Source organism: Kwoniella pini, chromosome 3 (genome assembly GCF_000512605.2).
Source record: "Kwoniella pini CBS 10737 chromosome 3, complete sequence".
NCBI lineage: Eukaryota > Fungi > Basidiomycota > Tremellomycetes > Tremellales > Cryptococcaceae > Kwoniella > Kwoniella pini.
In genome coordinates, this window is record NC_091718.1 from 390,627 (window position 1) to 404,615 (window position 13,989).

A 13,989-nucleotide genomic window follows, 5' to 3' on the forward strand; every position below is an offset into this window, starting at 1 on the left:
AAGAGAAACAAGTGGAATTTACAATCAATCAGTATCTTAATTTGATTACAGATTTGAATATATTCTAATCAAATATCGTATTTTATATATACCCCTAATATCAGTATTTTGTTCCGGGTTACCTTTATCTTTGAAAATAATGCAACATGTGTAACTTCTTGTTATGTACCAAAATAAGGAGATGACGGTACATTTCGAATCGAGCGCTAATCAATTTGTCATTTGAGTATTGAATTCCGCAAAAGATGCCAAAATATACATATATAATAAACACAAACACAAACAGAATGAGAAAAGCGTTCAATACGAAATAATAAATGAGCAAATTATATATACAGAGGGAAAAAAACTTTAAAAAATTACAATTTCGTGTGTTAAAATCATACTTCAAGTGTGTATATTACTTTAAAACCTTATGCCCAAAATTTAGTTATAGATATTCCTAAACCAGTATTTAATTGATTTAACATTTCCGGTCCATAAACTAAATCAGGTGGAGTATCTCCTTCAGCTCGTACAGGAGCATAGTAAAATCCCATTATAAGAACGATATAACTATAATCAATTTGAAAAATGAGTAAACTTTCTCACATTAAAATATGAAAGTCATGTGGAATAATAAGTGAGAAGAGCTAATATCCAACTCACGCTAAGATCAAGATGGATCCTCTATGATAATTACTTCTAGCTTCTATATATGTATAAGTTAATAAAAAGATTGATAAAATAATAGCTATAACGTCCCAACGGGGGAATATCAATCTGGCATATTGATATAAGCATCAATCTAGTCATTTAAATCACTGCAGCAATCCGGACTCACGTAAAAGTATCTACGACATCACCCATCTTATCAGGTTGATATAGTGCAGAGAAAGCTACCATAGCTGGGATTTGAAGTAGACAAACTTGTAATGCGTATGCAGAACCTATCTCCATCCTGCAAAAGATAGTAATGATGAGATCAGCAAAAATGGGGGTGAATCAATCGTATTGTAGCGAGTAGAATGGATACTCACGACAAAGCGATATTCCCGTTCAGAGCGAAAGACATGGCATTCATGAATTCCGTCGTATTCGGTACGAGAGCGAAAAGTGTCAATCCAAGGAATTTCTCATCGATTCCTGATCCTTGTAGGACCACATCGACTACATCCACGAGGATTTCTGCATTCACATGACATTATTAGCGATCTTGTCTTTGTCATGCTGGGAGATAGGAATGATCGAGGAGCGACTTACCAGCAATAACAGCGTATAGAAGCGTGCATCCCAATAAAACACCCGCAGATACACCTCTGGTCCAAGAAGGCCCTTCATGTCCTCCATGACCTTCTTCATCATCATCCTGCCAGTTTCCCTTGGCACTGTTCGAAGCAGTCATTTGTCCGCCTCCTCCCGCTCCTGCCGCTGCTGTAGTTTCGTGACTATGGATAATAGGACGAGTCTTTTGAGCTGAGCCAGATTGAGAGCTACTTCCTATGATTGAACCTTGATGTCGAAGGGCACTGACGGTGGCTACTGCTACTGCCCTAGTAAAATCCTCGGTAGTCAAGCTGGAAGGTAGACGCATAGGTGTCAAGTGGGATTGAGAAGTTTTCAAATCCTTATCGACTGATTCTAGGAATGGTGTATATCCTGCAGGGAGGTTAAACGTATTGGACGCTAATCTATCTTTACCATACCCTTCGGCAGAAGATCCGGCTTGTCCGGTAGATAAGGAAGGGCCCTCTTCGGGTACCGGTGAAGGTCGATGTCCTATATGACTCGGCAATCTACTCAGACTTGCTTTTGGTGAACCTCCAACTGATCGGGGTTGGAAGGGACTGTTGTTTGCAGTGTTTGCTCTGTGTAAAGGCAAAATGTGTTGCATTACCGCTTGAGGCGTTATTCGCTGAGTCAAAGTCGCTTTCACTGCTGGATGCATCGCTTGAATAGCTGCATCCTCGCTCTTCATGAGCTGTTGAGGGTTCTGCCAGATCTGGGCGGCATGTGTTCGTAGGGAGAACCAGAGACCGATGAGATAGGACTATGATCCGAAGACAAAGAAAAACGGAAATTTAAGATCAGCTTCACAACGATTTTGTTCCAGTCGGTAGTAGTGTCACTCACGAAAAGCAAGATCGCTGCACAGCCATACATAAGGGTCTCTACCTGATCTTTGTAAAAGGGATCGCTTTGAGGATTGGGATGCTCGTAATAACAATGGTCGCACATCCACAGGTTGTTGTTACCATCGAGACCAGCCATCGTTTGCAATTGTGAATCAGGGAGGACGGTGATATTGTGTTGTATAGGTGCAGGACAACCTTCGCAATGAAGTTCGAACTATGGAACAACATCATTTAGCTCTTGACTAGGTCCTGCGCCCGCTTGGTATGCAAAGCACTTATGACATCTCACTTACCGATCCGTACGTCTGATAAAACATGGTCGGCGTCAAAGTACCAATAATAGCCATGATCAACATCGTACTTGTCACGCCGGCTGACTTGGCATTGAATTTCTGTTCTTTCCGCTTGAAAGCTCCGCTACACATCGAGACTCCAGGCATGAGAAGTACACCTGCAAGTATACTTCCTACAATTGAACCTTCTACCAGCCTACCCTTTCCTTGTGTCAAAGCTATGCCATAAAGGATGATCTCGATGATTGAACCAAAGGTAGCGTTAATTACAGCTCCCATACCGATTGAGGATTGAGCTGAGATCGATGCTACAGCCATACCGATAAAGTAGGATAGAGGAATGACTGATGCGAGTGCTAAGACAAAGATGAGTGCTTGAGAGGTAATGAGCTTGAGTAAAGGTGATACAGGTAAATGTTTATGTTCTAATCTTTCGACGAAAGGTAAGATGAACAAACCATCAATGGTGACGCAGAATACTAGTGGCAGAAGGTTGATGAACATAATGTTCACACCTCCTACAGTGTACTTGTAATACTGTAAACCGACAGCTCGATATGTACATAGAAGTACGGTCGAACGAGGACCGGATGTAGGAGCGACCTGACCGGCGGTCAGATGAGCTCTCTTCATCGTATAACCCGAAGGTGATCCGTCTTCTCCTTGCAGAGTTGTGGATCCAGACCCTGTTCCAGACCCTTCGCCAGATTCAGGTGATCCATGAGGTGTATCGCCATTCGACACTGGAACCACTACCTTTGGCGCCGATCGGAAATTGATTTCCAATGGTCGATAATAGAGGAGTTTCAGCAATGCCCAAGTGAGTTTGGCCATCGGTATGGTGATGACAAAGAACCAACACAGGATACAGACCAAAGACATAAAAGGCGCGACGATAAGAAAGAAACCTGGCCAGTAAATTAACCGTCCGAGGAATTTTGCTTTCTTGTTTCTTGGTCGACGGAACCCTTTGATTTCCTGTTTGCCGTTACCTAGGAGGGTTGTACGCTCATCGTCCAAAGTGTCCCTTACCTTTACACTCGGGGAGAAAGTGACAGTCGGATGGCGATCATGGCTATCTCCACCTCGAATGGTACTGGAAGAAGCTCCAGCTGGAGAGGTAGGCGCCGGGGGAGGTCGAGTAGGCTCATCAGGTAGACCGGCATGAAGACCCAGCGAATCTCGGCTTGGCGTGTTACGAATCGTAAAATTGGAAGAAGCACTATCTGAAGTAACTCGCTGTTTAGGTGTGGGTGAGACGGATGACGTAGATCTGCTGGTCCACGTCCCATAACCGGAGCTTCTTGTCGGTCTTGCTTCTTCGTCTTCGTGATATGAATTGTCAGGATCATCTTCGGGTGCACCTTCACCTTCAACGTATTTCCCAAATGGCCAACCGATGTACCATGCTAATCCTCTTAGTGTCTTGCCGTATCCACCACGACCACCGCCAAGCACTTCAGCAGCACTGACGAAGATTGCTACGACGAAACACGCGAGAGCCAGCCACCAACCAAACAGCAAGGTCCAGAGGATATTGCCGGGGAGCAGGTGACGTTCTGCCGCCGCAGACGGGATCGAGTGCAGAGCGGATTCGGCATTTCGAGTGACAGAACGGGATTTTCGGTAAAGTGCAGGTTTCCAGATTGGTAGACCGAAAGGATGTTCAATGTTAAGAGCCTATTTAAAATGATCAGCGAAGATGTTGCATCACTCAACGATCAAGCTTACGTCTTGTCGATCTCTGAGAGTGACAGCTTCGTCATCGCCTTCGCCTTCATCGTCCTCGTCCTCTTCATCAGTCATAGCTTCGCCGCCAGTCTCTTCTTCGACGACATCGTGTACGATCTCATCCACTATACTGGCTCTATCAGCCGCCACAGAGCCTTCATCTTCCTCATCTTGAGTGGAATGTACAGATGGTGCTCGAAGAAATTCGTCTCTCGGACTAAGTCCACCATCTCTCGGAGTCTCCGTACCAGCCAGACTAGGTTGTCGAGGGAAATAGCCAGCTTCATAAGGAATACGTCTTCTATCTGAGCTTGCGGCTCTTGATCTTGAAACTGATCTACTGTTTGTTCCTGTATATCCTCTCTGTTGTTGCTGTTGTTGATGGAAACTCTCATCGGGTAGACCAGTTGTAGGAGCGCTAAGACCGGGTGTGGGAAGAGGCGTTAGGCCTTCGGCTTCAGCTTCAGCGGCTAATCGCTTTTCTAATTCCAAATGAGCTTTCTTCCTTCTAGCTTGTCTACGCTCCCTTTGTCGTTGTTTTATCAATTCAGCTCCTCGATCTTCTACCTCTTCATCCTCCCCATTGCCCTTCCTGTCCTTGTCCACGTTGACAACGCTTTCTCGAGTTGGTAATGCTGGTCTGGCTCGGGATGCAGAACGTGACATGCTAGCTGATGGAGCTTGATACATCCCACTTGAAAGGAATCTGGGGTTACGGGAAGGTCGAGGCATACTCCCCGCATTCGAATTACCGAGACGATCTCCCCACGTTGTATTGGGCGAGCCAAAACTACTGCCAAATGCGGTAGCAGGGAGTCCTCTCTGACTGCCTTGGCCTCCTCTTGGAGTAGATTCTAAGCTCTGCAGCCCCGGTAATGCAGCAGATCGCGGACGATTTTGTGCATCGTAGTAGTCTTCGTCTTCTGTTGCGGTAGTAAATGATCGTATGGAAGATGCTTTGCCAGGCGAAAGCGCTGCATGATACTGGCTAGGTGATAGCGGAGGTTGAGAGGAAAGAGGGGGATTGGGATTCTTCTGCGTGGGAGTACTCATTGTCAGTGTCTTTTCCGTGATGGTCGCAGGCAAAGCCAAGATTGACAGAGAAGGGTAAGGAGTGAACAAAATCCAAGAATGACTGATCAAAATGGCATGAATACGGGTAATATCAAACAAACAATATTCGAGATATTTCGATCAATTCAGAAACCATTATCCAGCTCAAGCCACCAAAATTATTCCATATAGCTCATTTATGCAGAACACGAAGTCCATACAAAATTTGGCTTCTCAAAACGATGAATGAAACATCTCAAAACGTGCCAACCGAAGCGAACAAAGCGTCGTCACCTCATCGGGTAGAAGGAACGATAATTAGGTTTTACCTTTTTACTTTTGAAGCTTGAATTTGAATCAGAATGAGAAATAGGGCTCATACACTCACTGTTTCTTGAGAGTCTGAGTAAGAAGATGCTGGTCTACCTTTTCCTAAAGCTTCTTGTTGTTGTTGACTGCCTGATCGTCTCAACTCCGGGGCAACGGCTAATCCACTTGACATCTCGTCTTCTCCTTGTCCTGATCGTTGAGGTGGTGGAGATTTCAGTATATCAGCGAAAGTTTGTGCTGCTGCAGGTTGGGAGCCTAAGTTTGATTGCCTGATCGTTTGAGTAGGTGATGAGGCTGAATTCACTATTGAATTGGAATCTTCTTCTACTGAATCATCTGAATGGGAAGGATGGTCCGGTGGCGCAGACATCGCGTTAGATCTATTGCTATTTTTACAATGTCAATTCTGGGCTACAAAACAAAATATATTGAAAACAGAAAATGCTAGGATATAACGGTATTAATGCGATGGGACAGAAGAACAAAGGACAATCATGATCAATGACAACGATGGAAACAATCAATCATTGAATCAGTCGATAGTAGATAAAAGGAAGAAGACATACACTATCTCATGCACGTTATTTAATTTGTTATTATTGTTTTAAGCTTAAGCACTTACACCGCTTGCCTTGACGGGCGGTCATACCCGAACCTTAAATCAGGGAAACGCGACAAATCGCGATGCTACCACGTGAAAAAGCTGTAATGTTTGAACATTACGTCAGAAGGGATAGAAAAGATCAACATCAACATCAATCACTCATCATATCAGTCAACTTTGCTTCAACTTGTCGAGGCATCTTATTCGACTTTACAAAAGTTAATACCATTCACATATCTAGAGCATCATCCATAAGTCAGGTGTCAAAATGCCAGCTTATAGACTCGAAGTAGCTCCTTCGAATAGATCGAAATGCAATGGTAGGTGCTCGTCAAAGGCTATCATAGAGATGGTATGAGGATTGCATTAATCGAGCTAATCCAACGACACCAGGACCAAGGCCATGTCACGGTAACAAGATCGACAAAGGCACTCTGAGATTTGGTGTATGGGTAGAGATCATGGGCAATGGCAGTTTTAAATGGAAACACTGGGGATGTAAGTCCCTTTCTATACCTAACGTCCGCAGACCGGCGATAGGGACGATCGTTCGTCCGTCATCGCAGAGGTCGCAAGTATCGCGGTTCCGTGAGGGATTAGCCCGCTGATCTGAGTGTGCGTGACTTGCTAAGGTGTCTCCGAGAAGGTCATCAGTAACGTCAAGAATGATTTCCCTGATGCTACTGACATCGATGGATGTAAGTGGTCTTTCCGTATGTCATAGCCACTTTGAGCTGACGAGAGGTGTATGGCTCAGTCGATGAGCTCCCGTAAGTTGTTGTGGTATCTCTCCAAGTCGATGCCGCATTTACTGATACTCAAACTCGGAAATCATAGAGAAGAATACCAGAGTAAGGTGAATTAACGAGAGTCAATCGTTTGCATCAACGTCGAGCAATTCATGCTGATCGATTTAAACCAGGTGACCACGGCTCTTGAGGAAGGACATGGTACGTGTCTAGTGTCTCTTTACCTCCCTGCGAGGGTTACCCCTGTCTTTCACAACCATCGAATTCTGCTTGTCACCTACCAATCCTCTTCCAATGTCTACGTTGCAGGCGGTCCCGTCCTACTCTCTTGCCGTTCCCGCTTAACTCCTTATCCTGCTTCCCATTCTTATCTGCTCTGCCTATCCAAGCAGAGATATTGTCCTGCTCGATCTTGATGCGATCGGAACTGACAAGCTCGTTCAGTCGACCCCGAAGACATCCCCGAGTCAGCCATCAAGCCTCCTTCACCCACACCAGAAGACGGTGAAGAGCCAGCCTCAAGTCCAGCAAAGAAGAAGAGGACCCCGAAGAAGAAGCAAGCTGATGCAGATGATATTGATGAGAAGCCTAAAAAGGTGAGATGTCCCGTAAACGAATTAGTACATTCATCTGCTAATGGTTCCCCCATAAGCCGCGTGGTAAGAAGGCCAAGAAGGATGAGGATGAGAGTGAATTAAGCGAAGAAGAGAAGAAGCCAAAGAAGGTGGGCTCATGCTAACCTCCATTTGCGGGGTGAATGAGCTGATGAGTCGGTAACATCGTAGAAATCTGCTAAAAAAGCTACAAAGAAAGAAGAAGAGAGCGATTTGACCGAAGAAGAAGAGGTAAAACCGAAAAAGAAGGTAAGCTATTGAATGCACACCTCCCATTCTTGAATGTTACGAGCTTATTTGTCCACGTCCAGGCTGCAAAAGCCAAAACAGTGAAGGCGGAGCCTGAGGCAGAACAGGTGGACCGAAAGCCTAAAAGAAAGGTCTGTCGTATCTCATCCTTCGTCCCGTCTTTCAATATCGTAGCTGATAAACTGGTAGGCTGCTCCTAGAAAGTCTTTGGTAGAATCGGATGAGGAGGAGGCGGAGGATATCAAGGTAAATAGCCCTGTCTTGTGTATCGATCTCAAGCTTATCAACGATCGCAGCCCGCAAGCAAGAAGGCTAGGAAACCCAAATCGAAAGCGAAGGTCGAAGAAAGCGACTGAAGTCCATGACGAGAATATCGAGGTCTCGACGACGGTAGTATACGAGACAAATCTGAATGATTTAGATTCAAGTCTCGTATTGAAATTGGAAGATCACTGTACATATTTGGTTTTGATCATATTAAGGGTTGCCGGAAACACCGCGGCAGGGGGAACAGAACAAGATACGAGGAATTGAAATTGTTGATATACCTATATCCTATGCTCAAGCAATCTACATGTATTTGTGTATATGACAATGGGGGTTTAAAGTGGAATCAGCCGTTCTAAACCTATAACAAGGTTGTCAGAACCGAAAACCGATAACGGTAACGGTGATTGACTCTTTAACCATGTGTACGGTTTTTGTACCTTTTTCGGCATGATCGATCAAAGATATGACGTAGTTTGGAATCGAGACCAAGTAAGCCGTAATATTGACGTTTTTATAAAACTTTTTATCATACTTTTGCAATAAACGTTTTGGGTGATTTTATTGAGTCTGCGTAGTCTGTTAAGCATTCGACAAAACATCTCGCATTGTTCAATTCAACAGCTCGTCATAGACAACTAGACTTCAGCTTTATCTGTTATCATCAAGTGGACCAAGAAGTGTTCTCTAGCTTGTCTTCTACCTCTCAAATATCTTGGATTTTTTACATTGTGCAAATAAACGCTTAAATTTTGACCGAGATCAATCAAAGATTCTGCTTATATCTAAAGAATAAGATAGAAATCAAAATACGATGAAAGCTGCAGATGGATCAAGAAGACCTTTATGGTTAAATCAAAATACATTGACAGCGCATATTTGTGAGTATTCCACTTACTCAAAAATAATCTCTCATTTAATTGATTCTTTGTCTTTTAAACCTATAGTTTTCGGACCATATGTACTATTTCCAATTTTAGCAGCTTTAACATGGTTAGGAGGAATCTTAGCTTTATTAGGTTTATGGGTTAAAGATGGTAAACCAAGATATCAATCTGATGAAGCTTCTGTCGTTTTTATAAGTGATGTTGGTGCAACTCATCAAAAAACTTTTATTGGTATTTGTTGTACTACTGCTGGGTAAGTTTTAAGCTTTTGGTTTTTTACCTCCCGAAATATTTGAGAGATCGACATTTCAAAAGTAAACTGATACAAATTCATTTCAATAGGTTCTATATTCTTTCACTTTTCGCTGAAAGATGGTTAAGACATGTTGATAGATTACCAACAGATCTAAGAAAGAGGGAAAAAATTTTTGGTGAGTGTTCTTTATCCGTTATTAATTACTCACATCAGAGATTTGACTGAAAAGTTATGAATATTACAGATTGGCTGGCAATCTTTTTCTGTATAATTGGATCAGCAGGATTAGTACTTCTATCAGCAGTGAGTTTGCTCATTCCTGTGCAATTTGGTCGACAAACTCTTACCCTTTTTGACTTGACAGTTTAATGCATTCGATCATTCGACTGTACATTGGACAATGACTTTGGTCTTCATTATTGGCGTTGCATTATCAGCAATCTTTCAATCTGCCGAAGTGGTATGTTATCCTTTTTTTCATTTCGTTCACGTTAGAGCAGTATGCTGAATCTTTCAATAGTGGTCATTACATAAAGATCATCCTGATCGAAAATCACTTCGTCGAAATTCCATACTCAAACTCTTGGTTGTTTTACTGGCTATACTTTGCGCGATAGGTTTCGGAGCAACATATGCAGTTGTGAGTATAATCTTTCTTGAAGCAGTTTTGAACGAAATCTATTTACTGATTGATACTCAAACAGTGCGGTGGAAATTCAACACCATATAAATCACATACCGCTGAAACATGTAATAAAGTAACATCAGCAGCAGCTGCATTAGAATGGACAGTAGCATTCATATTAGTATTTTACTTTTTAACAATTGCAGCTGATTTATGGCCTGCTGGAAAATCATCACCAAGATATATGAGAAGATTAGCAAAATGGCAAGCTAAACATGATAATTTTAATGGATTAGAAAAAGATTTTACAGGTAGAAGAGCTTTTAATGAAACTTCTCAAGTAGGAGGAAATTTAACTTGGCAACAACGTGAAATTAATTTAAGACAAGATATGCTTAATAGAAATTTAGGTAGAGATGTTACACCTCAATCCAATTCAGATGAATTTATTGGAAATGGAATTGGTAATGGAAATGGAAATGTAAACACAAATGGATATACTCAAAATCAATTAGATACTCCTATTACTGCTAGATCAAGTGTAGGTGGAGAAACTGATGGAAGATATAGTATGGGTAGTCAAACACCTATGATGAGACAAGTTTGATTCGATTCAAGATGATGTTATATAAGGGAGATAGAAACGTGTGGAAATAATCAAATATTAATTAGAAGACGAGAACCAATTGAGACACGGTAGCGAGAATTGGTGAATATCAATGTATAATTGATAGATGAATGACCACCAGTATGATTAATCATGTAGCAAATAGAACATATATCTTGAGACAGTATAATAATTGGCATGTATTTTATACATATTACATTACCTATTGTCCTCTCTCTAATCGTACATGTCTGAGCGTATACGGCAGATTAATGATGTTTTGTATGATAGCTGAAGCTTTTATTCCGGATACGCAACGTTTGATACTACATACGATGATCCCGGAATAAAGGTATGAGATAATTTAATTAACCTCGTTTCAGGTCATGTTTCCAAGTAGACGGGAAACATGTTATCATGTAACGTAGATGATATGAAGCCTGGGAAGTAGTAGTCCGAAAGAAATGAGTGGGAAGTATTGAGAGTTCGTGAATGTACACGACGAGCTGTCTCAGACGTAGAATCGACTGGACAGTTGAAACGAAGATGAGTGTCAATGCATAGACTTTGCTTATACTATTATACATAGTAGAATATACAACATGGGAATCCCTTTCTTTTCAAATCAGTTGTACTAGTCTAACTTATCCAACTCTCTTTGATATGGAGACCATACTCTATTGGCATCTGGAAGGCATTTTTCGTATGCTAGATTCTTCACGCAATAGTGTGAACTACTATTACTGACTTGAAAATGTTACGAATAACTTTCTATCTACCATAAATTCGACTGATTCACTGACTTGTGCCATTCTATATACCAAGTCAACGATGATGATCAATATTCCCAATACATTACTGGGCGTGAATTTTCAAAATAGATCTTGTCAGTCTATAAGAGTAAATCGATTTCCTCATTTTATGACTTAAAAATAAAATAAAGAAGGTTATACCAATTCACTTCAATTATATCTTTTTTCATTATTTCATGAAATTGGCCTTCCAAATCTCGATATCGATAGTAAATATGAATTTGATTTTGTTTCTTTTTTTTTGATTGTTTTTCCTACGAAATTCCTAATCTTGATGTATTAATAAATCTTCCGTCCAATTAATACCTTTCTTAACTCTTATAGGACCTTTAATTTCATTCCTTTCTTCATATTTTCTAATTTCACCTTTTTGAGTTACTTGAACATTTCCAATTTTAACTTGTTCCCAAATTAATGATCTAACTGAATCCATTAATTCTCTCCAATTTGGATAATTTATTGAATCTTCTTTATTTAATAATCTTGGAATTTGTGAAGGACAAATTGTTGATCCTTCTGAAGTACGTGATAATAAATAATGTAATTTTTCTAAATATACTTGATTGTTTGAGGATTCCAAGTTGGTCATGATGGTTTAAGATTCTTTTCTTTCATGAATGAGAAAAACGAAGAATGACTGATGATTATGATTGTGTATATTTAATCGTTGAGGTGGACAATTTGAGTGGAGGATTTTCACTAATCCAATGAAATGACGTCAGATCAATTAGATTTATCTGATAAAAACCAATGAAATGATTCTGGTTAATTAATTGCATATGGTATATAATTATCAAGATAGATACAAAGCATATTCAAATAGTCAAGCTAAAAAAGAGCACAGCTCTATCATCTCAGAGGTCGAACAACCCCGCAGAGTTAAGCAGAGAAACCAGTAATAGGTGGATTTCCGGTAATAGAGTTTCCCGCGCCTGAAACTGTTAATCCTGACCAATCCCAAGTTCCAGTACAAGAACCATCTCCACAAAGTACATAAACTCCATATTTAGCACCACTATCAACTTCTACGGCTTAAAATTCAAGGTAATTCTCATTAGCTTTGAGCGCAAAATCATAAAAGAACTTGTATTCAACTCACTATTATCAGAATTGATATTGATATTCTTGATTTCAATACCGTTAGTGGGAGTACCTGTTGGACCACCATTTAAATAATCTTGTTGAATTACTACTCCATATTTTGTAATTCCAGATACTTTATTTTCTGTGTAAGTTACATCTGATACTGATCCACCGGTAGCATCGACAATTGTTTTAATTCTAATACCATTATCGGAATCGATAACTGTATTTCCTGAAATTGTTATGTCTGATACTACAGCGTCAGACTTGATTGATCCCTATAGACAACTCATTGTCAATCTATATCCTGGCTCCAGAAAAGGAATGATGAATTCGAATAAACGAAAGATAGCAAGACATGAAGACGTCAAAGAGGAATAAACCTACAATGCTAATACCATGACCACCTGAACAATAATTATTTGAAAAGGTAATTCCAGTACCTTTGTTGATAGCTAAACAATCATCTTGGTTATAACAAAAGTTCCCATCAAGTGTAGTGTCCGTGGCAGATACGTCAACTGATCTCCTCGAGTCAGTAATTCACCAGATGATGCAGCTTCCGAATAAGAAGAGATGGGTGGGAAAGAGCTAAACTTACAGCAATCTGAATTATGGCCTAAAGTCTTACCATCACTTCCCAATTCATCTCCTGCACGATCATCAACTGTAACTCCGGTGATTTTCAGAGCTTCTTTATTTCCTACTGAGAATGCTTGAACAGGGGCATTCAATACAATTAGATCCTAATCGCGTAATTATCAATAAAAAATTAATGACTTTGATGAATTATCAATTGGGCAATGACCCACGGAGAAAACACCACTCATTTTGAGTTTCATCATTTTCTAAAGAAAGGCCGGTGTATTAGCAAATAACAAATAACCTGAAAGGTATTTTACCGACAGGTTTTGTTTTTCCTCCATTTGACCCTTGTCCATCCCAATAGGTAGCACCTTGACCATCAAAGGTATGACCTAAACATTCATATCATCAGTAACTTCCGTCCATCAGATCGAAAGAATTGTTGGTTAACACTTACCGCCACCATTAAAAGTGATATCGGATCCATCGATTATGAACATGGGACCTTCCCATTCTTTACCACCCGTAAAAGTGACATCACCCTAAATCGAATTTCCTCAACTTAACCTTGATTTATATCAGCAGAATAGAATCGTACTCACGGTAACAGTCACAGTGGTACCAGAACTTAATCCGGAAAGATCGAGAGCCTTACCAGCTGGAACGGTCTGACCGTATTCGGTCAAATCAGCTCTATTACCAAGGTATGCATATATGAGTACGACTCACGATAGATCCGAGTTCTTGAGGGCATCAGAGGTATCAGCATGAAACTTTATTTAGTTCTTTTAATGGATAGATGACCTCGATCGACGAAAACTCACGGATATCACATCCACTAGAAACAGCTGAAGATACTTCATCATAGCTTGAAATTGTATCAACACATCGTTTGGTCAAGTTCGATCCAGTCGGAATGGCCCAAGTAGTATAAGCAAGTAAAGGAAGAAGGGAGAATAATTTTGTTACGTTAATCATCATGTATAATTAATTTATAGTGTTGTTGAGATTGTGATAGATTGGTTGTAAATTACAAATTTGATCTTATTGAACAAAAGTTGAGTATATAATCGAATTTGAAAGAACTAATATCTTAACCTATATATAATTCTTATCGATAGATGAAAAGA

At 40.6% G+C, this 13,989-nt stretch overlaps 6 protein-coding genes across 6 annotated transcripts; 2 read left to right on the forward strand and 4 right to left on the reverse strand.

Annotated features, from left to right (window-relative positions):
• Window positions 1–413: 413 nt before the first annotated feature.
• Window positions 414–5,191, reverse strand: I206_102349 (calcium/proton exchanger; the record flags this gene model as incomplete). The annotated part of the gene is made up of 8 exons (XM_019154458.1): window positions 414–555; window positions 649–762; window positions 824–940; window positions 1,020–1,167; window positions 1,243–2,029; window positions 2,113–2,328; window positions 2,408–4,087; window positions 4,139–5,191. 8 exons carry the CDS (start codon window positions 5,189–5,191, stop codon window positions 414–416), a joined length of 4,257 nt encoding a protein of 1,418 aa, XP_019011861.1.
• A 376-nt stretch (window positions 5,192–5,567) lies between these two features.
• Window positions 5,568–5,891, reverse strand: I206_102350 (uncharacterized protein; the record flags this gene model as incomplete). Its single annotated transcript, XM_019154459.2, has 1 exon — window positions 5,568–5,891. One exon carries the CDS (start codon window positions 5,889–5,891, stop codon window positions 5,568–5,570), a length of 324 nt encoding a protein of 107 aa, XP_019011862.2.
• Window positions 5,892–6,393: 502 nt separating this feature from the next.
• Window positions 6,394–8,093, forward strand: I206_102351 (uncharacterized protein; the record flags this gene model as incomplete). The annotated part of the gene is made up of 12 exons (XM_019154460.1): window positions 6,394–6,445; window positions 6,519–6,623; window positions 6,758–6,823; window positions 6,883–6,895; window positions 6,963–6,981; window positions 7,048–7,075; window positions 7,319–7,470; window positions 7,527–7,598; window positions 7,660–7,737; window positions 7,800–7,868; window positions 7,927–7,983; window positions 8,034–8,093. 12 exons carry the CDS (start codon window positions 6,394–6,396, stop codon window positions 8,091–8,093), a joined length of 771 nt encoding a protein of 256 aa, XP_019011863.1.
• Window positions 8,094–8,818: 725 nt separating this feature from the next.
• On the forward strand, window positions 8,819–10,379 carry I206_102352 (uncharacterized protein; the record flags this gene model as incomplete). The annotated part of the gene is made up of 7 exons (XM_019154461.1): window positions 8,819–8,885; window positions 8,952–9,144; window positions 9,234–9,322; window positions 9,392–9,450; window positions 9,512–9,607; window positions 9,668–9,787; window positions 9,852–10,379. 7 exons carry the CDS (start codon window positions 8,819–8,821, stop codon window positions 10,377–10,379), a joined length of 1,152 nt encoding a protein of 383 aa, XP_019011864.1.
• Window positions 10,380–11,456: 1,077 nt separating this feature from the next.
• I206_102353 (uncharacterized protein) lies at window positions 11,457–11,780 on the reverse strand (the record flags this gene model as incomplete). The annotated part of the gene is made up of 1 exon (XM_019154462.1): window positions 11,457–11,780. The coding sequence occupies one exon, from the start codon at window positions 11,778–11,780 to the stop codon at window positions 11,457–11,459; it is 324 nt and encodes a 107-aa protein (XP_019011865.1).
• Window positions 11,781–12,070: 290 nt separating this feature from the next.
• Window positions 12,071–13,837, reverse strand: I206_102354 (uncharacterized protein; the record flags this gene model as incomplete). Its single annotated transcript, XM_019154463.1, has 10 exons — window positions 12,071–12,222; window positions 12,291–12,552; window positions 12,662–12,795; window positions 12,876–13,020; window positions 13,087–13,122; window positions 13,181–13,251; window positions 13,317–13,401; window positions 13,462–13,527; window positions 13,589–13,602; window positions 13,684–13,837. 10 exons carry the CDS (start codon window positions 13,835–13,837, stop codon window positions 12,071–12,073), a joined length of 1,119 nt encoding a protein of 372 aa, XP_019011866.1.
• Window positions 13,838–13,989: the final 152 nt, after the last annotated feature.